General features: G+C 36.6%; 1 protein-coding gene across 1 annotated transcript in view; it reads left to right on the top strand.

The window, feature by feature from the left end:
• The window catches only part of PIP4P2 (phosphatidylinositol-4,5-bisphosphate 4-phosphatase 2), a 71,689-nt gene that overhangs the window by 4,901 nt on the left and 40,356 nt on the right, over positions 1–26,432 (top strand). Inside the window, exon 2 of the mRNA XM_057736416.1 lies at positions 17,124–17,272. Coding sequence (XP_057592399.1) covers positions 17,124–17,272 — 149 coding nt within the window. The remainder of the gene's footprint in view (positions 1–17,123; positions 17,273–26,432) is intronic.

The following is a 26,432-nucleotide window of genomic DNA, read 5'->3' as shown; positions in this document are numbered from 1 at the left end:
TCCTGGCTTCTATAACTTGGTGTGATTACCTACACTGAGACAGAGAGTCCAGAGGAAGACCAAGTTTTGAAGAATACAGATCATAAGCTTAGTTTTAGATAGGATACATTTAAGGGGCTTTCAAATATCCAGGAAGAGATGTCAGATAGGCAATTGAATCTGTGGGCATGGGGCTAAGAAACAAGTCCTGGGCTGAAAATATAAAATTGTGTTATTTACAAATTGGTGATAGCCAAATACATGGATCTTGATTTAGAGTTTCCCAAAGCCCCACCAGTGTGCCACGAATGTGATGAGATAGGACATACATGTGTTAAGATATGGACTATCCTCAGTCCTTGGAGTAGCAGAAGCCTTTAGGCCAGTGGCCTCCAGCTCTGAGTAGCTATACAAATATCGTCATTTTCTCTGTGTACCAAAATGTGAAAAGTTTGGGAAGCTTTATATGAGGCCACTTAGGGAGAAAGAATAACGTAAGAAGAAGCGAGAGCCTAGGACAAAGCTTTGAGAAACTCTGACATTTAATGACCAGTTAGATTAAGATGAGCCTGCAAAAAGGCTAAGTATGTTCCAGTGAGGTAGGATGAAAGCCAGAGGACTGTAATATCACAGAATCAAGGGGAAGAAAACACTTCAAGAAAGGAGTGGTCAAACATGTCAAAAGCTACAAGAAAGAGCAAATAGATAAGGTCTAAAATAATGTCATCTGAACTTAGTGCCATGGAGGTTATTGGTGACCTTAGTGAGAGTTTGTTTAGACATGTTTATATTCAAATCCTGTTTAAAGAATTGGAGAACTGTTCATTTCCATCTAATGTAATACTCTAATGTGCATTTATTTTAATTGTAAGATTACCTCAAAGCCACTTAACTTCAATGAAGAGGTTAATTCTTTATTCTGAAACACACAGATTTCCTATGAAACATAATTGCATTTTAGAAGGCATTGCTGTTTCCTTTTCACCTTGTTTCACTTTAAAGTGTATAAATTCAAAGTTGCTTGAGGAAATGTTTTCAGCAACTAGAAAATAAATTGACTCTTGGTTTGAGAGATAAATTACTTAATATGAACCTTTGTACTTCTTACTTAGAAACTGTACAATAAATAAGGTATATTTTTAGTGATCCTTTTATGTCCTCTATCTAAAGAAATCTAAAGTTAAAAATGGTGGCTTACTTTAAGGGGGCGCAACATTTTTTTCACTTAGAACTATGTTCTACACTAGACTAGAGTTTAATTAGACACTAGAGTGTCTTGGTTCAGGCTGTCATAACAGAATACTATAGACTAGGTGGCTTAAACAGCAAACACTTATTTTCACAGTTCTGGGGTCTGGGAAGTCCAGGATGGAGGTGCCAGCAGATTCGGTGTCTAGTGAGAGCTCTCTTTCGGGTTGCAGACCCCCAACCTCTCTTTGTATCCTCATGTGGCAGAAAGAAGGCAAGAGAGCTCTTTTGGGTTCTTTTCATAAGAGCACTGGTCTCATTCATGTGGTCTCACTCTCATGACCTAATTACCTTCTAATACCATCACATTGGGGGGTTAGGATTCAACACATGAATTTTGAGGGAAGACAACTTTCAGGCCATTGCACTGAGTTAGTGTCCTTGAGTCTATTTGGACAGTCTTTTAAATTTCTGAACCTCCTTGCGTTCTTGCAAAGTTTAAAGTTGGCTGTGGATTGGCAGGAAGAGATGATATAGACCCAGAGACCCACACTGTATGCACAACCCACTGTGAAATTGAATTCTCATTTTATCAATATTTGCCAAGGTTTCTAAAACCTACTAGAAACCAGGTTGTCACAATGAGTGGAAGTAGGTGCAGCATATTTGAGAGCAGCTTCCTGAAGCTCCATGAAGGTTTCAATATGGGTGAGGACCTGCTGTGATACTGAGAAAGTAGGGAAGCTTGGTTTTGTGCTATGCTAAAGCTGATGATCCATTTAAAGGAATTTTTAAAAAATGGTTGTTTTTTGTTTGTTTTTTACTGAGGTACAGTTGATTTACAATGTTTTTTTTTCAGGTGTACAGCCAAGTGATTCAGTTATACACATATATCCATATATATATATGTGATACATATATATGTAGTCTTTTTAAGATTCTTTTCCATTATAGTTTATTATAAGATATTGAATATGGTTCCCTGTGCTGTGCAGTAGATCCTTGTTGTACAAAATGGTTCTTGAATCAAAATCTACTTCTCTGAGACTACATCCTTACGAAGGAAAAATAGAGCCCAAACATTGCTAAAGTATATCTGCTTCCAGTTTTCCAATATTGTGGCAAGCCCATTTCCTTTTATAATCCTTTTCTATTATTCAGCAGGCATCAACCTTCATGATTGTTTTATTCTATTTTATAATACCCACATTTCTTCCTGGGCCTATCAAATATCTTTAAACATTAATCAAGAAATGTTTCATTCAGTCAGGTATCATTTCAAATATATGAGCACCTATTATACTGTTCCACAGGCTGGGGAGTTTACATTTCAGCGAGAGATACATTTGGTAAGCATTATAATTCCAGAGAGTGAAGAGAGTAAAGCAGGGGATAGAGGTGGTATGGGGAGTATTTCAGGTAGTGTGTTTGGGAAAGATATCTCCGAGATGACAGTTGCTCAGAGACCTGAAAAATGAATTGGAATCAGCCATTGGAAGATTTACAGGAGGAGTGTGTCAGACAGCTAGAACAACAGGCACAAAACATGCTGTTTTAAAACAAGGAGGACAGTTGTTTTGAGTGTGGTGACTTAGGGGAAGCGTGGTAGAAGAATATTTAGAGGACTAGACTAGGGAAGACCAGGAGAGCTTTGTCGACTGAAAAAAACGCACAACATGAGAGTTATGAGTTAAATTTTATTTGGGACAAAATGAGAAATATAGTCTGGGAGACAGATGTGAGGAACTGCTCCAAAGACAGTATAGATGTGATTTTGGTGAAGGGGGATACATGTAGTCAATTACACGTTTTGGCAGAAGCTTGCTGCTAGTCACAAGGAGCAGATGTCTCCATTAGTGATTTTAGTGCTTTTCTACATATGAGAAGATGCAAGAAGTTGAACTTATAAAATCTTTTCCTGAAGAATACCTAACTCTCTGAAGGTCTGTTCTGCCAGTTTTTCCCCAGGGGACATAGTGCCTCATTCCTGATCTCTGCCCCTGAACTCCTGTCAGGGTGTGTTGAAGGTCAGCAACTGCAGTGGCTAGTACTTCATCCTTGTAGAGGCAGATGGCAGGTGACAAGTTTTATGGCAGTTTTGAAGGCCACCATCAGAGATGGGATTGTGTGCCGAGGATAAGGGGAGGCCGTGGAGAGTTTGGAGCAAACGAGAGACATGAAATATTAAATGTTTTACTTTTAAGTAGATCTTCCTGGTTGGTGTTTGGAGAATGAATTATTGGGGGAAAAATGAGAAGAGGTTAATAAGACATGCAGCTAATCAGGAGGCTGTTAGAGTGGAATAGGCAAGAGGTAATGTTGGTCTGAACCGGGGTAGAAGTGATGGAAGCAGTGAAATGTGGTTAGATTCAGGACATATTTTAAGCATAGAGCAGAAGGACTTGCTAATGGATTGAATCAGTGAAAAGAAAGGAATCACAAATCTCAAAAATGACCTAACCAACTAGGTAAAAAATTGTGCTTTTTAAAAAAATGGGTGAACAGGAGGAGCTGGGTGTGTGTGTTGGCAGGGTGGGGCGGGGGTGGTGGTGGTGGGAAGATGGGGAGAAGGACAGTGGAAATAAATATTTTGTTTCAGAGAAGTGGAGTTTGAAGTACCTTTAGTCATTACTCAATTGGAAATGTCCAGTATGCAGTTGGATGTACAAGTCTGGAGTCTGGGGAGAGATCAGGCCTCAGGAATACATTTGATTCAACAATTATTTATTATATGTATGGTAACACTTCGCTGTAGTGGGAAATGATGCTTTCAGCTTCTCATTTATTTCCAAGGATTCTTCAAACTTTTTTCAGGAATGTCAAACTTTTAGGACAGAGCACTCAGTTAAAATCTTGCAAGACTTGCCCGATGGATGCACGTGTTACTTAGATACAGATGTTAGAGAGGAGAGTTAGCAGGATGGATGTTCATCACTGTATTTGAGGGCAGTAAGCAAATATCTGGGAAGTGATCAGTGGAAACCCTAATCCATTGATTAGCATTGAAAAGCAGACAACCCTGAATACAGCTTTATGCTCAGCTATTATGAGTTTCATTTTTATAAAAAATGAAGAGATATTGCATAACCTGAGAATGACAACCCTTTAATAGCTCTTAAAAGGGAATGCATTCTGCCTGCTCTTTGGTTCTTTTGAGAGAACTTCTATACTTATTTTTGGAGGGCTGAGTGGGGAGTGCATCAGAGTTTTGTTGCTTTGCAGTTTTCTGGATTTGTTTCCTTTCCCTGGTTGCTGTTATAAAGTGAATTTCTTTTTCTCTCTAAGAATAAAAGTAAATATGTGAAAAAGAAATGAAAAGTCTGTCTCCTCTTCCTGGTCTTTAGGTAGGTTTCTTAAGCATTGTATAACTAAATTCCTATATAGCCTTGGAGATGACCTGCCACCAGGTGTGGTTTGGCCTGGGGGACCTGACACTTGAATTCTTTCTGCCAGTTACTAGCTGTTGATCTCAAAGTAGTACTTTACATCCCTGGGCCTCAGTTTCCCACCTGAGAAGGAGTGGTATAGTATATTGCCTTTTGCTTTCATATTCCATGACACAATTGTTCTTCATAAGGAATGTGGATACACCTAAGAGAATATATCTGTAACTTTAAAAAATAGATGGTTATTATCTTTTTTTAACCTCACTATTTTACTTCCAATGTCCCTTTTTTACTTAAATTTCTATTTCTTCCAGTACCCTTTTGAAAATTGCAAAGACAGTATATTGAATATTAAGGAGTGTTACTGGGCTCTTTTTTTTTTAACCAGCTGAGGTTTTTTCTTTGCTTTTGTTTAATTTTGTTTATTTATTTATTTATTGGCTGTGTTGGGTCTTCATTGCTGCACATGGGCTTTCTCTAGTTGCGACGAGCGGGGGCTACTCTTCATTGTGGTGCATTGGCTCCTTATTGTGGTGGCTTCTCTTGTTGCGGAGCACAGGCTCTAGGCGCATAGGCTTCAGTAGCTGTGGCACATGGGCTCAATAGTTGTGGCTCACAGGCTCTAGAGCACAGGCTCAGTAGTTGTGGCGTATGGGCTTAGTTGCTCTGCGTCATGTGGGATCTTCCTGGGGCAGGGATCGAACCCCTGTCCCCTGCATTGGCGGGAGGATTCTTAACCACTGCACCACCTAGGAAGTCCCCGGACACTTTTAACCATGAGAAGCCCAACTAGTGTACAGTATTTTTTCTTCCATACAAAGTATGTGCCACATGACCAGATAGGGCAGTCTATTCAAAACATGTATTTCTAAGGCAATGGCAAAATCTTTTTTCCTCCCGTGCTTTGTCAAGTTGAGATATTTAAGCTTTGCAGATCCCCAGTATGGATTTGAAATGAGTATACAAGAAAGCCCCTAATAGTTCAACATTAGAACACGTGAAGTTTTAAAGTTTCAGAGATTAAAGTGCTAAGATTCACCATCCAGAGGAAAAGCAATAAATAGAAGTGATAGCGGATTTAAAGTAAAAGACTTTCACAGACACCTGAGTTGTTATTAATCTTAGACTGTAGGAATTTCCCAAATAAACATTGATTTCTACTGAACTGTATGGATTCTACCAATTAATACAAAATTGTTTTTAAAATTTTTAAGGAAACTCTTTTCCAGATTTACAGAATTCAGGGATCCTGTTCTGTCTCTATATAGAATGGTTTGCCTTGCTCAACAAAAGTAGTATTTATATTTACTGCTAGTCCCTAATGAGGACACAGATTATTATTAAAACTATCAGACATGCCTGAACACAAGGTGACCTAAGCGGAAGTTGTATGGTTTTTTATGATCTAGTCTCAGACGTCAGATATAGTGTCACTTCTGCCATGCTCTATTGGTCAAAACAGTTATAAACCACCTGCATGTAAGGTAATGGAACATAGACTTCAATTCTAATGGGATGAGTGTCAAAGAATTTGCATCCATATTGTAAAACCACCACAATAAGCTGTGATATATCCACAAACTGGAACACTGTGTGGCTGGAAAAGAAATGAGGAAACCCTACATACCATTACGGAAAGATTGCCATGGTATAAAATAAAATGAAAAAAGCAGGATGAAGAATGAGAAAGGCATATTCCTTCTTTTTGTATGAAAGATGGAGAAAAGAGAATATGTGTGTGTATATATTACCTGTGCTAGGCTAAAGAAACACAGGAAGGATTCCAAAGCTAATAATTAAGTGGAAATCTCTGAATTGGGGCTTAGTAGATTGGCACAAAAATTGGAGTAACAATTCTAAGCATATATTTTTGACATTAATATTGATTTTTTTGGAAATATGTTACTAATAAAAATTTAATGTATCAGAAAGCACTTTGGCCACATTATGTTATTGATCCTTGTAGAGTTTATCCTTGACTAGGACCCTGAACACTTTAACAAATGCTATTTTTTAGACCGTGTCCCACATCTCTATACAGGTCCTTGCAGTGGAACCTTATATTTCACTGTGTTTGATTTGGTTCATTACTCCAGCTTGTCAAGATCTTAATGGAAGTATCCTGTTTTGATATGGGAAATGTATCACTGTGTATCTGCTTCTTCCTAAGACTCTGCTCATTGCCTCATACCAGTATCATTTATTAGCCACTTCTAGTCTTCTCTAGGTGAGGATTTACCTCTTGCTTCCTATGGGTAGATAAGTAGGAAAGGGATTTTGGAAATTGAAACATTCAAATTCTATCCATTTGTCAAAGTCCTTTCTTTCCATGTAATCCTTTCTAATCATTGTTACTGGACTGTACATGTTCCCAAAGCAATATCTCCAACATTTCTTCTATATATTTTAATACTTATTTGTGTACATGAGCTTATCAAGGAAGACAAGGAGGGAGAAAAGATTCTTGTATCTTTCATCTCTGAGTCCTACATAGTCCCTTGCAGTTGATCTTATATTTCTAGGCACTCAACAGGTATCAGTTGTATGAATGAATGAGTGAGAAAACAAAGAAGGATGCCATGATGGTGATTTTGAAGTCACTTAGGGAGTGAAGGTTTTACAGGGAGCTGGAAGAATATGGGAACAAAAGATGGAAGTGATCCAGCAGAGCATGTAGCGGAATCCATTTCTTCATTAGAAATGTCCACATAGCAAAGGAAGGAGCTCCATCACTATACTTCCTGCTGGGTATAGTGAGGAACTCTCCTCTTAATGGATTAACTTCTGGATTTTTAGAGTTAATCTCTATATTTTAAAATAAAATTTAATTGACTTGTGGGGTAGAAATATCTAAGCACTAGAATTTAGGGATTTATTCACTAAATATGCTTAAAAATAAATGTTGGTTCTGAGAGGTTCAATTCACTCCATATATCATGTCTAATTTTGCTAAGATTTATGGTGAATATGTCCCAAACTCTAAAATTACTAAACTGGTGACTTTTATCTGTAAACCATTAATCCCTAGGTCATTTTTTTAAAAAAATGAGTGAACTGTTTCAAGATAGAAAGATATTGAGTATAATATAATCATTCACATATCTTATCATCTAATTCTATCAGGCCTTAACATTATGTCATACTGTTTCATATATTTAAGCAAATAAAACATCACAAATCCAGTTGAACTTTTTCGCTTCCCCATATACTGAGGTAATTCCTCCCCACCTCATATTTTGTCATCTAAAATGTCTTAAAACAAATTTGGGGTTCAGTTATATTTAAGCATATTTCATAACTGTGCTTCATGAATACCTGTAACCTGCAAGTTATTTAGTGTGTATACCTAGTGCAAAGAAGTGTCTTGCTTTCTGTTAGAAAAAGCAAGTCTGTAATAGATAGTGAAGATGAGCTGTCTAGGAAGAGTGACAGATTAGGAATTTGTTACCTCCTCAGGCTATAGGAGGAGTTTCTAAATTTCTAGGCAAGTACATTTTTTGCCTTGGAAACAATTTGTTTTTCTGTACTAAAAATTAGTATCTCTATATTTTTCTTGAAATGGATGCTTTCTTGGAAGTAATATTGTAAATTAAAAAATTAAGAATGGAGCCATGCATACAAACAATATGATTTCATATAAATCATGTCAGAAAAAATTGCATTTTTTCAATAAAAATAAACACAGTAGTTGATAAAATGAGAGAAGAATATGTACCTTATTAACTGCCAATACTGGAAGGATGTACTAGTGCCATAGATGAAATGCACTAGAATGAGGTAAAAATATTGCCTAATGAGAAATAGAAAAGACAGAGCAGAAGCTTTTGTCATCCAGGAATTTGTCATTGGCAGGTCATTGGGCATTTCTTGCCAGTATCTCCAGTTATATGGCAGTATTTTGATAAAATTCAAATACCTAAGACTACTAAGGGAGGGGAAAATAGCAGATAAATTGCCCATAGTGGAATTCAGTACTCATCATCACCAGCTGTATAAGAATGCCTAGTTTGTTGCCTTGGCGTCTACCGTGAATCCACAGAAGCTTCTACAAGCAATACTGGAGGCACCAGGATGTAGACTGATATTGGTGCCAAGCTGATATCACAAGCAAACTTAATACAGTATAGCTGCTTTTTTTAGAGCTGCTGTTTGGAGAAAGGAGTTAATGGTTAAAATATATAGAAAGGTTGCAGTATTTGAATACTAAATTGTGCTAGAGTGACTCTTCTTTTCCCTCACCTACTCCGCCCTCCTGACACACCATGCCTTAGTTGGATTTATATTCCCTCTTCTGTACTCCCAAAGTCCCCTGTGTGCATATCCTTGTTAGAGCACTTACCACAGCAAATTATACTTGTAGTTTTAATGTCTTTCTGTATGTTAAGAATGTGAGCTCTTTGAGCCCTATCCCTGACATACATCCAGTACAGTAGCTGGTACAGAACAGATGCTTAAGTACTTGTGACTGAGTGCTAACTAACTCTTGGAAATCCATCATAGAGGACCTGGCTGGCTGCTGCTTTTTGCCTAATTATAGCTGACGCCCTCTTGACTTTCTGTGGCATCAGAGCTCATGGAGGGGGCTTATATCACATCTCCTCAGTTACAAAACTAGAATTGCCCTGGAGCAGCAGTCAGACTTAGAAAATGAGTGAGTTGAATGAAGATGTGAGAGTTATCACCACTCCTACATCTTTCATATCTTTCATAGTGGCACTATCTATGTAGTCCTTCCAGGGATGTGGAGTTGCTTTTGGTAGAAGATCTGGAGGCCCTCTATGTGACCCTTCCTCCCTTAATCTATGGGCCAGAGAACCAATTTTGGTATTTTGCTGGTTGACAAGAATGTCTGTTCCAATAATATATTCAGAAACTGGGAAAATAACTTTAGCATGGGTCCCCAGATCTACTGGGACAACATTATGGGTAGATCTGGGGTAAGACTCCACCTATAACCTGATGGCCATCTATAACCTCTCTGACTGGTGGGCCACAGTGGAGTTTTGACTGTTCATTTACAAGCCAGTTTCTAGTAATACCTGAAATATCTGGGTATTTTCTTTTTCTCCAGTGAACAGTCACTCTAGTGAATGGTCTCAGGTCTCTTTGGGGAAGACTTGGAGATTTATAATATATACTTATCATAGTGTTGCTGGATCATTCCTCAGAGGCATCAAAAAACCCTCAATAAAGATGCTCTGGGTCTGTGAATTTGGCTTTGTTGGGAACTGGTTGAAAGACTATGACTTACCACTGTGGCTACTCAAGTCAGGTTGCTGTTAAGACCTAGACTTTTCTATTGTGCCAGCGTGAGTCAAAACTTATCCGCATTCCAGTTATATTAAACTTTTGTTGGCTGCATTGTCTTATCAGCACTTTCCGTTCAAGGCTACTGTCTCCCCAGTCACTGCTGCACAGGTGTGAACGTGTTACACCAGTTCATTTGTAACTGCAGTGCGAGCAAAAATGGATGCCCCACTTGTGATTTGCATGAAAGAAGAGCAGCATGCAGTGATTCATATTTTGGGGTCTGAGGGTGTACCTGGTGCTGTTATTTATTGAAGACTTTGTGCACAGTATGGAGAAAGTGTTTTGTTGCGAAGAAGTGTGTGTAAATGAAAAAAAAAGAAGTGTGTGTAAATGGATAGAGAAGTTCAAGGAAGGTCACACAAGTGTTAGCCATCAAGAAGGAGCCAGACGCCCTTCCACGTCCACAGCTGATGACAACATTGAGCGTACATGTGAAATGATTCTGTTTTCTGAGATTCTCAAGGGCCAGTATTGGAATATTATCAGGGAAAAGGTTCAACAATCAACAGTGCTCATTATAGTAAGATGCTTATTGAAGATCTGAAGCCTAAATTTGGGATTAAATGCAGAGGACTGCTGTCCAAGGGCATTGTGATCTTGCATGACAATGCACGTCCACACACTTCTGCCCACACTGTCCACAACTCTGCAAAAACTTCCTTTTGAAGTGTTAAAGCATCCTCCCTATAGTCCTGATCTTGCTGCATCGGACTTTCACCTGTTTGGTCCCCTGAAAGCAGCCCTATAAGGACAAAGATTCACTTCTGATGAAGAAGTGAAGACAGTGGTGCATTTGTGGCTCACAGCTCAGCCTAAAACATTTTTTAATGAGGGAATACAAAAGCTTGTTGACAGATGGACAAAGTGTATTTAAAAGCAGGGAGATTATGTTGGAAAAGGATGTATTTGTCTTTTCTAAAAATTAATTAAAATAAATTCTACAGCCAAAGTGTGGATAATTTTTGACTCACCGTTGTATATAACCAAGTAACATTTGTGTAGGTTACCCATCCATTTCATGCTTAGGCTTATTTCAGTGAGCCATTGCCAGAGGTCCTTGTGGATCAAAATTTTCTAATATCCACTATTTCCCATTACAATAAATGTACCCACTTTGTCTTTGACTTTTGTTTTTATAAATTTATTTATTTATTTTTACTTTTGGCTGCGTTGGGTCTTCGTTGCTGTGTATGGGCTTTCTCTAGTTGCAGCAAGTGGGGGCTGCTCTTTGTTGCGATGTAGGCGCTTCTCATTGTGTCTTTGACTTTTAAGTGCTGCCATTTGGCCTCTGTTACTCTGGGATTCCATAATCTCAACTGGAGTCATCCTGCACTGTAATGCCTGGCCTTTGTAGGAGATCCACTGTAGCAGAATGCTTGTGTTCCCCTAAATAATGTATAAATCAATGCCTTAGTTAAAGTTATATCCTCTGAGTCCTCTCAGGAAATGTAGTGGATTGTGGGGTGCAGATTTCATACGATAAATTCACTGTAACATTCCTGACTCCCTAAACTGATTTCTTCTTCTGCATCATGCTGGGGATATTTTGACACTTCAGCCTCATTAAATGTAAGGCCAAGTCTCATCAACCAACAGGTAAACTGATAGAGTCACTTCCACCTTTAAAACAAACATCAAATCCAGAACATTTGGCAAATACACCTGTGTTATTAAATTTGGCTCAACTCAGTGTTATATTCCATCCTCTTTGCTTTAATCCCCATAGGATTCACTCCCACACATATTCTCCAGGTTTCTGACAGTATATATTATCAAAACATTGCAGTTCTCTTGATGTATTAGTTGCTTCTTTCTGAGTCACACTTTATACTTGTCTTCCTAAAGCTTGTTGAGATCTGATCCTAGTTTATAGGTCCTGAGGCAACAAAGGGTTTGAAGATGGGTCTTAAGTCATCTCCTTGTAAGACAGTTGCTTCAGGTGAGGTTATTACAGTTTTCCATTAAGAGGAGGCTCATATTCTCAGATACGAGAAGGAATGTTGTGTTCCACTCACAGGGGAGGCTCAGAGTGACTCAGGAGTTTAAGATTCTCAGCTCTGGGTACAATTAGATGGCCCCACTCCGAGTTTCAGAGTTCCACTCCTTTGCAATCAATGTCCTAAGTTTCACATGGCAGACTTGGTAAAGCTGTGGGTTCCCCTGAGATTATAATTTAGCAATCTACACAATTAAATTTTGTGTTTGATTTCCAGCAATATAAGCCCTGTGACAATTAGAAATAAGCAGTATTTTTAGGGCTACAGTAGAAGTTCTCGGACCATAGCATGTGCTGAGAGTTTAAAGACCTGAGCTTCTGCTTTTTTTTTCTGTAAATGCTCCAGTGCATTCATGAGAATCTACTCCGTCACAGTCCATACAGTAATTATTACTGCCATAATGGTCAAGTGAAGGAAGCTCAAATATCAGAATCATTACAGGAGACAATCTGATTCACCAGGATGCCACTACATGCCATCAGTTAGTGCCATACCATGTCTCACTAGTAAAGGAGCTCAGCACTGCATTCAAGCCCAAGGCACGACTAACCCATTTCTCCAATCCCATTTTTGAGGATCTGTTTCCTGGGATTACTCCTGATATGAGTTTTTGTAACAGGTAGGACCTGAAGATAGAAACCACATAATAGAATGTAACAGAAAGAATTGTTAATTAGGTATAAAGTTGTTAACCAGGTAACTAAAAGGTAAGGATATTACTCTACCTTATCAAATAGGTATTAAATGCAGGAAGCAGCTGTTACCTCTAGGGCTGAGAGAATGAAAGGAAGAGATTGGAATTGCTAAAATTTAGTAATTTAGAGGAGCATAAGTGAAACATGACTTCTAAGAGGCACCAGCCAGCTGGTGCTGATGTCTCTGAGCTCTGGAGAAAGATTTTATTACATCTGGGGAGAGTGCTGCTAGTCGCTTCTTCCTCCTTCAACCTTGCAGGTTCTGTTTATCACCTGCTATTAACAGAACATAACCTGCAGCCAGCTGGCAAAGAAAAAATGTGGTTTGCAGAGTTCTAGCTCCAGCATGATAAAGCATAGAGAGGTGGATTTGGAGCTAAGATTCGGTAGCATAATAGCTAGCACATTTACCTTCCATACTGACTTTAGCCAGATGGATCCTTCTGAGGATGTAATGGATCTAGAAGAACCCAAGAGTCTCCTAGAATAGTTTTATTTCTTTGGGGGAGGGACAGAAGGTGGTCTTCCCTTTCTCTGTGTTGAACTGGACTGGAAAGGTTTTACCCAGGAAGTAGATATCCCATAGCAGCCAAGTGTATCCTGTTCCTAACCATACTCTCCACAAAGATCCTATGGAGGAGAGAAAGGCAGAGCTTTCCTCACAGGCTGGTCCTTTATACTTTTCTTGCTCATCCTATAATCATAGTGTTCTAAGATATCTCTCATTTTAATCTGTCATTTTTCAATTTTGATACATCTTTATCAAGGGCCTGAAGGGTTGCATATAAAGAGTGTATTAGTGAAATAAGTGAATTAAACTGGAAACTATTGTCATTGCAGAGGTTTATAAAGGAATAACTGAGGTAATAAAGATCAGAGCTATCCAGCAAAACATTTTCAACCTTTAAAATGCTATATCTGGGTATATCTGGTAAAAAATGAATTATGGATTATTATTACCAGGATGAATTAGCAGGAAAAAGGGGCTTTTGGGTATAAGATAGATAAAGTAAGTCAATGTTTATGATGGGAAAGTGTAATTTGATCACTTGTGGGTTTACAGAGTAATAATGGTTCCTTCTGAGTGTTTTAAGGAAGACCATTATGTATGCCTTGTGATCTATATTATTTCATCTTGTCTCTCTTACAAGTCTCAGTTTTCCTGTGAAATTTTTATCATGAACTAATTCTTTCTTCATATTATGTTCTGATTTTCACTTTTCCTGACTCTTCTTTCTCCTCTTCCTAATCCCCTTTAACTCAGATCTGATTCTTGTCTAAGTGTTTGTGCAGAATCCCCATTAGTCCTTACATCTTTTCCCTGTATTAAATTCCCTTCATTAAGAGAGGCAGCTGTCATTATGGAGAGACCTCTGGGAGAATATTCAGCCCTTGGCTTTGCTGAAGTGCTGTATAAAAGTCTATTCAAAAGTTAGAATCTCTGTGCTTCAGTGTTCTCGTCCGTAAGATGAAGTTAGACTATATAATTAAGATAGCTTGAATTTCTAACATGGTACAATTCTGAAACTTTGAGGGTTTTTTTCAGGTTTGAAGACTTCTGGTCTAACAAATACTGCTCGCATGGAGAAAAAAGGTTTTTCACTGAGGCAAGCCCCATTTCACTTAGGCAATGACCATAGAGAAAATGGTCATTGTTTAGATAACAAGACTTCCAAAATGAAGAACTTTTGTGACTCTTAATGTCCAATGATTCCAAGTTCTGAGATTACAGTGGACTTTTTATCCAGGGCAGAAGTTTAAAATAGGCATAATAGTGGTGATCTTTTGACTGTTTTAAAGTAAAAAGAGACAAAATGAACAATCTAAGTTGCTAATTATTGCAGGTTTACGGACTGTGAAATAACTTTCTGGAATTACAAGTTCTTTACAAGAGGAGATGGAGTTGTAGGTGAAGATTTCCTTGGGATAAAAGTACAAGATGTATCTCTAAATCAGTTTAGGGCTGAAGTAATTAATGGACAGAAAATTGAAATGGTAGGCCTGAAAGTACTGTTCAGTGGAGCAATTAGGCTGCAACATCTGTCGTTCTATTGATCTCTTGGATTGATTGTACTTATCTGGTGGGCCAGGCCAGTGTCCCCTAACCACTTCTCTCTCTCAGTGCATGATTTGGAGAGGGTATTCTGTATATACAAGAGAGCCTTTTTTTCAGACAAGCTGTACTTCCATGCTAGGACCCTAGCTCCTCTCCAAGGAGAGTAGTGGTAATATACTTAGTATCATTTTCCCAAGAGAAATAGCTGAGTCAGTTTCAGCAATTCACTTATTCATTCAATAAATATTCAGTGAGCATCTATCATAGACCAGGCACTATAACAAGTACTGAATCAGTCCTGAACAAGCCAGATATGACCCTGGCCTCATGGAGCTTATAGTTTCTCCCATCTTAGACTTCTAATCCTCACTCATTCTTTCCCCCTCCTTCCATTTCCCAAGCCTTCAGAAGATTCGGGCATATTTTTGTCATTAAAAGCTTTTCTTTTTTTACAGGTTAAAAATTATGTGGTACAAATCTTATAGAAGAAGTTCACAGGGTTTTGTTGGTTTTGATACACTTCAAATGCTTCATAAGATCAACCATTGAAATCTTTAGGAGATTCCGTTAAGCAAAACTTTTGCCTGTTGGAGTGGATGGGTTTTACCATCCTTCTATGTAGCGGCAGCGCGTGGCCTCTTCCTCTCACCTTCAATGCACTTGTTTTCTTTGTGAAATTGTCTTGTCTTTAAATTTCTTTTCTATCATACTGTGTAAGGTGGAAACTTGGAATTATGGGAGACCTACTTTATGTTACTTTATAACTCAAGGAGAAGGCAAAAGAAGTAACTTTTATTAATGATGCTATTGATAATAATTATTAAAAACAATATTTATTATTACATACTAGGCAGTGTGTCTTGAATTTCTAGTGAGGTATGTACTTTTTTTCCCAGAACAATATCTTCTTTATTGAGATCTGATAAAGTAATCTGCAAATTGCATGGGCTTAAATGTATTTTTGACACGTTGATCCTTTAACCTGTTTTTTCTTCTTGATTAATGCATTGCAGGTCACTTTGCATCAACCTGAAATTCTTTCAAGGATTTAAAACTGTTTTTATAATTTAGACATCTATAGCTTCTTTTTAAGTTCAGTGTTTGGCAGTGTTCTCATATACGCCTCCCAGGGATGTGCACAAATTGTCATTTCAGTGTGGCCTCTTTCAGAGCCTTGGCTGCTGCAGAAATTTAGTTTATTATGAATATTTGAATGGATAACACTTGTTGCTAATCCTTTGCAAGTCTAGAAAAATGTACATGATATACCCCAAGGATATGTGGATTTAAAATTTACCATAATGTAATGTGCTTTAACTCATTTCAAACTATCACAGAGTTCAGAATCTAACTCAGTGGATAGGAAAATCTCTATTTAAAAAATGGCTCTTTTCATGATTAGCTGTTATGATTGTATTTTATAGCGTCACAGAAGCCCCTTGAACTGTCAGTTCTCTTTAATGGGGATTCAATCATGTGTTGAGGTGTAGCATTTTCTAGATGGCCCATGACAATACCTTATCTTGAAAGGGCCGCCTGTGCCTATATTTAAGATAGTTACAAAATGGGGTTAGGCAGTCCCCTTTAGAAATTCCATTCTGGAATAGTATATCTAGACTTCTTTTCTCTGACTTTTGTAACAAGTATATACTTCTGGTAGATGAACACAACTCTGAAATTGGGCTTCTACCCTCTACCCAATCACCCAATCAGTTGACCTAAGGACTCTCAAAAAACAGTGTGTGCGTGTGTGTGTGTGCATGTGTGTGTGTATCTTTGTATTCTGGGAATTAAATACTGGCATTTTGCTACTCTTTTTGCATCTATTACCCCATTTATTTTTTCTTGGCGTATTTAAACTAAATCCCAGACAACATATTTTTTTTACCCATAAATACTTTGATACATTTCCTAGATTTTTAATGTTAGGTGAAAGTTTGAGACAAAGATTGTTAAATTTACTTGAGTCAAAGATTGTTAAATTTACTTCATTCTTTTTTTTTGTCTGAAATTAGCACAGTTCCATTCTAATTAGAATGTGTTCCATGTTGATATGTTTAGTTTTCCTAGGTTCATTTTTATCTCTCCTTGACTGCCACCAAAACCCTATTTTGGTCTTGTCATACCCATCAGTTTTTATGCTAGTTCTGGTATAAACAGAGCATGACAACTACACAATTTATGTGTATGTATAATTGATTTTAAAACTTTGTCCTCGTTGACTGTTTCTTGGGAGTCAGATCATTCGTGTAAGATTTTTACTTTAGGCATCACTTTCCTATTATAAACTCTATGAATTTGCACCTAGGAATGGAGTGGATATTGTGAGTATAGGTTAGTAAAAGGTAAAAACCTAGGCAGGTGTGATTTGGATTTTAGGAGTTAAGAATTATTCTACTTTGCAATACAGTCCTATGTGTTTTTCTGCTCTGAAACTATATTATGTTGCTTATTTGCTCAAACCAGCCGTAATATCTCTGAGAATCTGATTCAGTGGCTAATATCTTTTTAGCGGAACTCCCACCTCCGTATACAGCCATTGCCAGTCCAGATGCCAGTGGTATTCCAGTAATAAACTGCCGCGTGTGCCAATCTCTCATCAATTTGGATGGCAAGCTTCACCAGCATGTGGTTAAGTGCACGGTTTGCAATGAAGCTACGGTAAGTGGAGGTTTTCATTAATAAAAGCAGAAATTATTATCTGACATCTTCTCCCTAAAAAAGTACTTCAGTAATGTTACTTAAAAGTAGATGTGGGCTGGATACAGAAATGGCCATATTTTTTTATTCTTTCTTTCTTCTCTCTGGCTATTTCTCTTTTACCATACAAGGATGCCTCCAAGTATTTAAAAAGCTAACTCCAATATGAAAATTTCATGCTGAATTTAAATGTAATGCCATTTGGCTCTTTATTTTCTAAAATGAGACCGACCATGGGCAGTTATTTATAATTATCTTCACTGTCTATCCACATCTCAGCTAAATCCATTCTGATTTTCACTAAGATGAAATATGCTGAAGTTCACTACAAGTGTGGACTTTGTACTTATTACGTGGAAAATTATTTAAACTTCTTTTACATCTGTCACTATGGTTTTTCTGGGGTCTAGTAATGATGCACTTATTATTGACATTTGTGTCAAAGTGTTTATTAACAGGTTGTTATATTATTCCATTTATTTGATATTAATTTAGTGAAATATTCAAAAAAATTGAAGAGCATATATTTTTTACTGAAGTTTGGGAAGAACAACTACATTTTAAGTAAGATTTTTACAATTTTAAGTAATAAACTGGTAAAGTGTATGCCTGTCAAGTTAAATATATTTGTACTTTCATGGTTAAGCTTTATTTTTAAAATTTTAAGCTGTCTCAAAATTTGAAATTAAATATTAATTTAATTTTGGGTATTTATATTTTTTTTCCTCTTTACAAAAAGCCTAAAAAAAGTCAGCCAATGATTATTGTGTCTCTAAGAATCATAAAAGGTGAATACTGGGGGCTTTATATGTTTTATGGAAAAGTCATAAGATAAAACCTTAAGTCATGAAGCAATGTATTTTATTGTAAATATTTATTCTGTAAGGGACATCACTTAAAGAACTTTATTGTATAAATAGGTGATACCTGTGAAACTAGCTATTTTCTTTTCCAGTTGAACACTTAAATAGTAAATTTAATTAGTATTAACTTCCTTAGTGCTCCTTTGAGAGTTGGCAAGCAAATAAGAATTGTTGGACACAAACAGCAATTAAAAAAGATACCAGCAAAAAACAAAAAACAAACAAAAAAAGATACCAGTGTCTTAAAAGTTTCCTTGGATTTGGCATTAGTATTAAATTTTTTCACCTCTTCCTTCACTCATACAAACTTTGTTCTTTAATGAGTAGAAAAAAAGGAGATTTAAAGCTTTATATTTACACTTGGAAGGAAACAGAACAGAGTAGGTCATTTATGCAAGAATCTCGAAGTAACTATGGATTTAGCCAATAGCCTCAATCTGGTTACTTAGAAGTGCTGAGTTCATGTAGGGCCAGTAAAATTTGAATACAAATAAGCTACTTCTGGACATAAAGAAAATTGTGCTGAAATTTTTATATCATTACTACCTTTGTTAAGTAAAGAAATGTAAATAATTGTGACTATTCTAGAGAAAATGAATAGTATTTAATCAGATTGCTTTGTATGGAATTACTAATGTTACAAGGGAGGAAAAAAGTGAAAAAAAAATTTTGAGGAATGCTCTAACATATGACCTGCTAATGTTTGCAGTGTAATTTGATCTTAACTTTATTAATGAAGAGGTAGGTGTTAGGCATCCGGCAGCTTCTCTGAGAAATTCTACACTGAAAAGAACAGATGCAATGGAGAGATGTAGTGGACCAGGGCTGAACAGAACAGTTCCCTTATGTTCACTATCATTATTTTCTACTCAAATAACTGTTATTCATTTTCCTCATGTCACCTAAAACAGGATATCAGTGTATCTATTCTCTTGGGTAGCCACCTTTAATAGGAATCTGACATTCCTGTGGAGATAGAAAGAAATAAAGCATACAGAACAAAAAAATCAAGGTTAATAAAAGTCCTTTTTACTTCAATAGATAGAATTAGGAAGGGAAGTAAGCTGTGTGTGTCTGTGTCTGTGTCTGTGTATAAGAGAGAGAATATGGACAAATTTCAGCAAGACTTAGAGAATACAGAATTTAAGGTTAAAAGGAGAAGCAATATCTATGACTATTTATCTATGACTAGTAATGCAAAATTTGAGAAGTCCTAGAGAAAGAGTGGAGCTAGTTGGCTGCATACCTGATTGAATCTGAGATTTGAAGACTAATAGGCTGGGGTTTGAATCTGCCACTTAGTAGCTATATATCCTTGGGGACTTCTCTAAATTGTGGTTCTTCATGTTAAGAAGTATAATAGTAATAATACCTACCTCTTAGGGTTGTTGTTGGGATTACAGAGGTAAAATGCCCAGCATGGTTCCTGGAACATGTAAGCTTATTTTGCCATGTGAGACTATTAAAACTTAATGCATATGAACAATGTCATCTCCTCCACCGCCCCCCATCCTTTTACTGCAAGACATGACATGGTGTGGGCTGGCACTGAGGACGGATGTTTGAAATCTTTCAGTTCAGTCATCTTATTTTACAAATGGGAGAACTGAGGTCTAGAAATATGGTGGGAATAAAATACAGGCTACTTCAGAGATATTGCGGGTTCAGTTCCAGACCACTTCAATAAAGCAAATATTGCAATAAAGCAAGTTACACAATTTTTTTGGTTTCCAGTGCATATATAAGTTATGTTTACATTGTACTTTAAGTGTGCAATAGTATTATGTCTAAAAAAATTACATATCTTAATTAAAAAATACTTTATTGCTAAAAGATGCTAACCATCATCTGAGCCTTCAGCAAGTCATAATCTTTTTGCTGGTGAGGGGTCTTGACTCTGTTTTGATGGCTGATGACTGACCAGAGTGGTGCTTACTGAAGGTTGGGGTGTCTGTGGTAATTACTTAAAATAAGACAACAATGAAGTTTGCTGCACCGATCGATTCTTCCTTTCATGAACCATTTCTCTGTAACACGCAATGCTTTTTCATAGCATTTTACCCACAGTAGAACGTCTTTCATAATTGGAGTCAATCCTTTCAAACCCTGCTGCTGCTTTATCAACTAAGTTTAGGTAATGTTCCAAATGCTTCATTTTCATTTTAACAATCTTCATAGCATCTTCACCAGGAGTAGACTACATCTCAAGAAACCACTTTCTTTGCTTATCCATAAAAAGCAACTCCTTATCCGTTAAAGCTTTATCATGAGATTGCAGCAATTCAGTCACATCTTCAGGTTCTACTTCTAATTCCAGTTCTCTTACTATTTCCATCACATATGCATGTTCTTCCTCCACTGAATCTTTAGTGCCTCAAAATCACCCATGAGGGTTGGAATCAACTTCTTCCAAACTCCTGTTAATTTTGATATTTTTACTTCTTCTTCTGAATCATGAATGTTCTTATTGCATCTAGAATGGTCAGTCCTTTTCAGAAGGTTTTCAGTTTACTTCATACAGATCCATCAGAGGAATCACTGTCTATGGCAGCTATAGCCTTATGAAATCTATTTCTTAAAAAATGAAACCTAAAAGTCAGAATTACTCCTTGATCCATGGGCTGCACAATGAATATTGTGTTAACAGGCATGAAAACAACATTAATCTCTTGTGTATCTCCAGAAGAGCTCTTGGGTGACGAGGTGCATTATCAATGAGCAGTACTATTTTGAAAGGAATTTTTTTTCTCAGCAGTAGGTCAACAGTGGGCTTAAAATGTTCAGTAAAACATATTGTAAACAGATGCGCTGTCATCCAGACTTTGTTGTTCTACTTACAAGTAGTGACAGAGTAGTTTTGGCATAGTTTTTTTAAGGACCCTAGGATTTTCAGAATGGTGAATGAGCATTGGCTTCAATTGAAAGTCACTAGCTGCATCAGCCCCTAACGAGAGTCAGCCTGTCCTTTGAAGCCAGGCATTGAACCTCTCCTCTTTATCTATGAAGATCCAGATGGCATTTTCTTCCAATAAAAAGCTTTTCATATACAGTGAAAATATGTCATTTAGTGTAGCCACCTTCATTAATTAGCTTAGCTAGATCTTCTGAATAACTTGTTGCAGCTTCTACATCAGAACTTGCTACTTAACCTTGCAGTTTTTTTTAAATTGAAGTATAGTTGATTTACAATGTTTGTGTTAGTTTCAGGTGTACAGCAAAGTGATTCTATATATATATATATATATATATATATATATATATATATGCACATATATATTCTTTTTCAGATTCATTTACCTTATATGTTATTATAAAATATCGAGTATAGTTCCCTGGACTATATAGTTGGTCCTTGTTGGTTATCTATTTTATATATAGTATGTATGTGTATGTCAATTCCAAACTCCTAATTTATCCCTCACCCCCCCCCCCCTTCCACTTTGGAAATCATATGTTGTTTTCTATGTCTGTGGGTCTATTTATGTTTTGTATGTAAGTTCATTTGTATCATTTTTTTTTAGGTTCCACATATAAGCAATATTATATGATATGGGTCTTTGACTTACTTCACTTTAGTATGATAATCTCTAGGGCCATCCATGTTGCTGCAAATGGCATTATTTTATTCTTTTTTATGGCTGAGTAATATTCCATTATATGTATATACACCACATCTTCTTTATCCATTCATCTGTCGATGGATATTTAGCTTGCTTCTGTGTCTTGGTTATTGTAAATCGTACTGAAATGAATACTGGGGTGCATGTATCTTTTGGAATTATGGTTTTCTCTGAATATATGCCCAGGAGTGGGATTTCAGGATCATATGGTAGCTCTGCTTTTAGTTTTAAAGGAATCTCCATACTGTCCTCCATAGTGGCTGAACCAATTTACATTCCCACTAAGAGTGTAGGAGGGTTCCTTTTTCTCCACACCCCCTCCAGCATTTATTATTGGTAGTCTTTTTGATAGCGGCCATTCTGACGCATGTGATGTGATATCTCATTATAGTTTTGATTTGCACTTCTCTAATAATTAGGGATGTTGAGTGTCTTTTCATGTGCTTCTTGGCCATCTGTATGTCTTCTTTAGAGAACTGTCTATCTAGGTGTTCTGCCCATTTTTTGATTGGGTTTTTTGTTTTTTGATATTGAACCACATGAGCTGTTCATAAATTTTGGAGACAAGTCCCTTATAAGTCACATCATTTGCAAATATTTTCTCCCATTCCATGGGTTGTCTTTTTATTTCCATTACTCTTAAGAGATGGCTCAGAAAAGATATTCCTGCAATTTATGTCAAAGAGTGTTCTGCCTTTGTTTTCCTCTAAGGGTTTTATAGTATCTGTTGTTACATTTAGGTCTTTAATCCATTTTGAATTTATTTTTCTGTATGGTGTTAAAGAATGTTCTGAGTTCATTTTTTTTTACATGTAGCTGTCCAGTTTTCCAAGCACCATTTATTGAAGAGACTGTCTTTCCTCTGTTGTATAGTCTTGCCTCCCTTGTCGTAGATTAATTGACCATAGGTTCATGGGTTTATTTCTGGGCTTTTATCCTGTTTCATTGATCTAAATTTCTGTTTCTGTGTCAGTATCATACTGTTTTGATTACTGTAGGTTTGTAGTTTAACCAGAAGTCAGGGAGCCTGATTCCTACAACTCTGTTTTTCTTTCTCAAGATTTCTTTGGCTATTCAGGGTCTTTTGTCTTTCTATACAAATTTAAAATTTCTTTATTCTAGTTTTGTTAAAAATGCCATTGCTAATTTGATGGGGATTGCACTGAATTTGTAGATTGCCTTGGGTAGTATAGTCATTTTGAAAATATTGATTCTTCCAATCCAAGAACATGGTATATCTTTCCATCTGTTTGTGTCATCTTTAATTTCTTTCATCAGCATCTTACAGGTTTCAGAGAATAGGTCTTTTGCCTCCTTTGGTAGGTTTATGCCTTGGTATTTTATCTTTTTGATGCAGTGGTAAATGGGGTTGCTTCTTTAATTTCTCTTTATGATTTTTTGTTGTTAGTGTATAAAAATGCAACAGATTTCTGTGTGTTAATTCTGTATCCTGCAACTTCATCAAATTCATTAATGAGCTCTAGTAGTTTTCTGGTAGCATCTTTAGGATTTTCTTTGTATAGTATCATGTCATCTGCAAACAGTGACAGTTTACTTCTCCCTTTCAAATTTGGATTCTTATTTCTTTTTCTCCTCTGATTGCCATGGCTAGGATTTCTAAAGCTATATTGAAAAAAAAAACTGATGAGAGTGGATACCCTTGTCTTGTTCCTGGTCTTAGAGGAAGTGCTTTCAGCTTTTCACCATAGAGTATGATGTTAATGTGGGTTTGTCATATATGGCCTTTATTATGTTGAGGTATGTTTCCTCTGTGCCCACTTTCTGGAGAGTTTTTTTTTTTATCATAAATGGGTGTTGAATTTTCTCTAAAGCTTTTTCTACATCTATTGAGATGGTCATAATGTTTTTATTCTTCAATTTGTTGATGTGGTTTGTCACAGTGATTGATTTGAGGGTATTGTAAAATCCTTGCATTCCTGGGATAAATCCCACTTGATCATGGGGTATGATCCTTTTAATGTATTGTTGGATTTGGCTTGCTAATATTTTGTTGAGAATTTTTGCATCTAAGTCTTCCAGTGATGTTGGTGGGTAATTTTCTTTTTTTGTGGTATCTTTGTCTGGTTTTGGTAACGGGGTGATAGTGGCCTCATAGAATGTTTGAAAGTGTTTCCTCCTCTGAAGTTTTTTGGAACAGTTTCAGAAGGATAATGTTAATTCTTCTCAAAATGTTTGCTATAATTTGCCTGTGAAGCTATCTGGTCCTGAACTTTGTCTGTTTGGAGTTTTTTAATCACAGATTCAACTTTAGTACTTGTAATTGGTTTGTTCATATTTTCTATTTATTGCTGGTTCAGTCTTGGGAGATTGTACCTTTCTAAGAATGTGTCCATTTCTTCTAGCTTTCCATTTTCTTGGCATATAATTGCTTGTACTAGTCTTTTACAGTCCTTTGTATTTCTATGGTGTCCATTGTAACTTCTGTTTTTCATTTCCAATTTCATTCATTTGGCCTCTCTCCCTTTTTTTCTTAATGAATCGGGCTAAAGGTTTATCATTTTTGTTTATCTTTTCAAATAATCAGCTTTTACTTTCATTGATCTTTCCTATTATTTTCTTCATTTCTATTTCATTTATTTCTATTCTGATCTTTATGATTTCTTTCCTGCTACTAACTGTGGGTTTTGTTTGTTCTCCTTTCTCTAGTTGCTTTAAGTTTGTTAGGTTGTTTGAGATTTCTCTTGTTTCCTGAGGTAAGCTTGTATCACTATAAACTTCCCTCTTAGAACTGCTTTTGCGGCATCCCATAGGCTTTAGATCATTGTGTCTTCATTTTCAGTTATCTGTAGGTATGTTTGATTTCCTCTTTGATTTCTTCAGTGACCCATTGGTTGTTTAGTAGCATATTGTTTAGCCTCCCGTGTTTGTGGTTTTTGCAATTTGTTTTCTTATAGTTGATTTCTAATCTCATAGTGTTGTGGTTGGAAAAGAGGCTTGATGTGATTTCAATTTTCTTAACTTTAGCGAGTCTTGCTTTGTGGCCCAACATTTGATCTATCCTGGGAAATGTTCCGTGTGCACTTGAGAAGAATGTATTTTGCTGTTTTAGGATGGAATGCTCTATAGAGATCAATTAAATCCATCTGGTCTAATGTGACACTTAAGGCCTGTGTTTCCTTATTGATTGTCTGTCTGGATGGTCTGTGTGTTGATGTAACTGGGGTGTTAAAGTTTCCCACTATTATTGTGTTACTGTCAATTTCTCCTTTTATGGCAGTTAGCATATGCCTTATAATAATGTTGAGGTGCTCCTATGTTGGGTGCATGTATATTTACAATTGTTATATTTTCTTCTTGGATTGATCCCTTGGTCATTATGTAGTGTCCTTCTTTGTCTTTTATAACAGTTTATTTTAAAGTCTATTTTGTCTGATATGAGTATTGCTACCCCAGCTTTCTTTTGGTTTCCATTTGCATTGAATACCTTTTTTCACCCCCTCCCTTTCAGTCTGTATGTGTCTCTAGATCTAAAGTGGGTCTCTATTGTAGACAACATATTTATGGATCTTGTCTTTCATCCATTCAGGCAGTGTATGTCTTTTGGTCAGAGCATCTAATCTGTTTACATTTAAGGTAATTATCGATATTTATGTTCTTATTGCCATTTTGCCCATTGTTTTGGATTTGTTTTTGTAGGTCTTTTTTCTTCCTTTCCTCTTTTGTTCTATTCTCTTGTGATTTGATGACTAACCTTAGTGTTGTGTTTGGATTTCTTTTTCTTTTTTGTATATTTATTATAGATTTTTGATTTGCGGTTACTATGAGGTTTTGATATAGCAATCTCTCTATATATACATGATTGTTTTAAGTTGCTGATCTCTTAATTTTAAATGCACTTCACATATCCTACATTTGTACTTTCCTGTCATGATTACTTCTTTTGATATCATATTTGTTTGTGGATAATTTCCTACCTTTACTTTATGTTTGCCTTTACTGGTGAGCTTTCCCATTTCATAATTTTCTTGTTTCTAGTTGTGGCCTTTTCTTTTCTGCCTAGAGAAGTTCCTTTAGCATTTGTTGCAAAATTGGTTTGGTAGTGCTGAATTCTTTGAGCTCTGCTGGTCTGTAAAACTTTTGATTTCTCTGTCAAATCTGAATGAGGCCATTGCTGGATAGAGTAATCTTGGTTGTAGGTTTTTCCTTTTTGCTTTAAATATATCATGGCACTCCCTTCCGGCCTTTAGAGTTTCTGCTGAAAAATCAGTGCATAGTCTTTTGGGGATTCCCTTGTATGTTATTTGTTGCTTTTCCCTTGTTGCTGTTAATATTTTCTCTTTATCTTTAATTCTTGTCAGTTTGATTATTATGTGTCTTGGCATGTTCCTCTTTGGGTTAATCCTGTATGAAACTCTTGTGGTTTCTGGATTTGGGTGACTGTTTCCTTTCCCACGTTAGGGAAATTTTCAGCTATTATGTCACCAAATATTTTCTCAGGCCCTTTCTCTCTGTCTTCTCCTTCTTGGACCTCAATATTGCAAATGTTGGGACATTTGATGTTGTCTCAGAGATCTCTTAAACTGTCCTTATTTCTTTTCTTTCTGTTTTCTTTATTCTGTTCCACAGCAGTGGTTTCCACCATTCTGTTTTCCAGCTCACATATGCATTCTTCTGCCT

The sequence above is a fragment of the Hippopotamus amphibius genome, chromosome 5 (genome assembly GCF_030028045.1).
Source record: "Hippopotamus amphibius kiboko isolate mHipAmp2 chromosome 5, mHipAmp2.hap2, whole genome shotgun sequence".
NCBI lineage: Eukaryota > Metazoa > Chordata > Mammalia > Artiodactyla > Hippopotamidae > Hippopotamus > Hippopotamus amphibius.
Note: the sequence above shows the minus strand (reverse complement) of the source record. Positions and strands in the feature narration are given on the sequence as shown.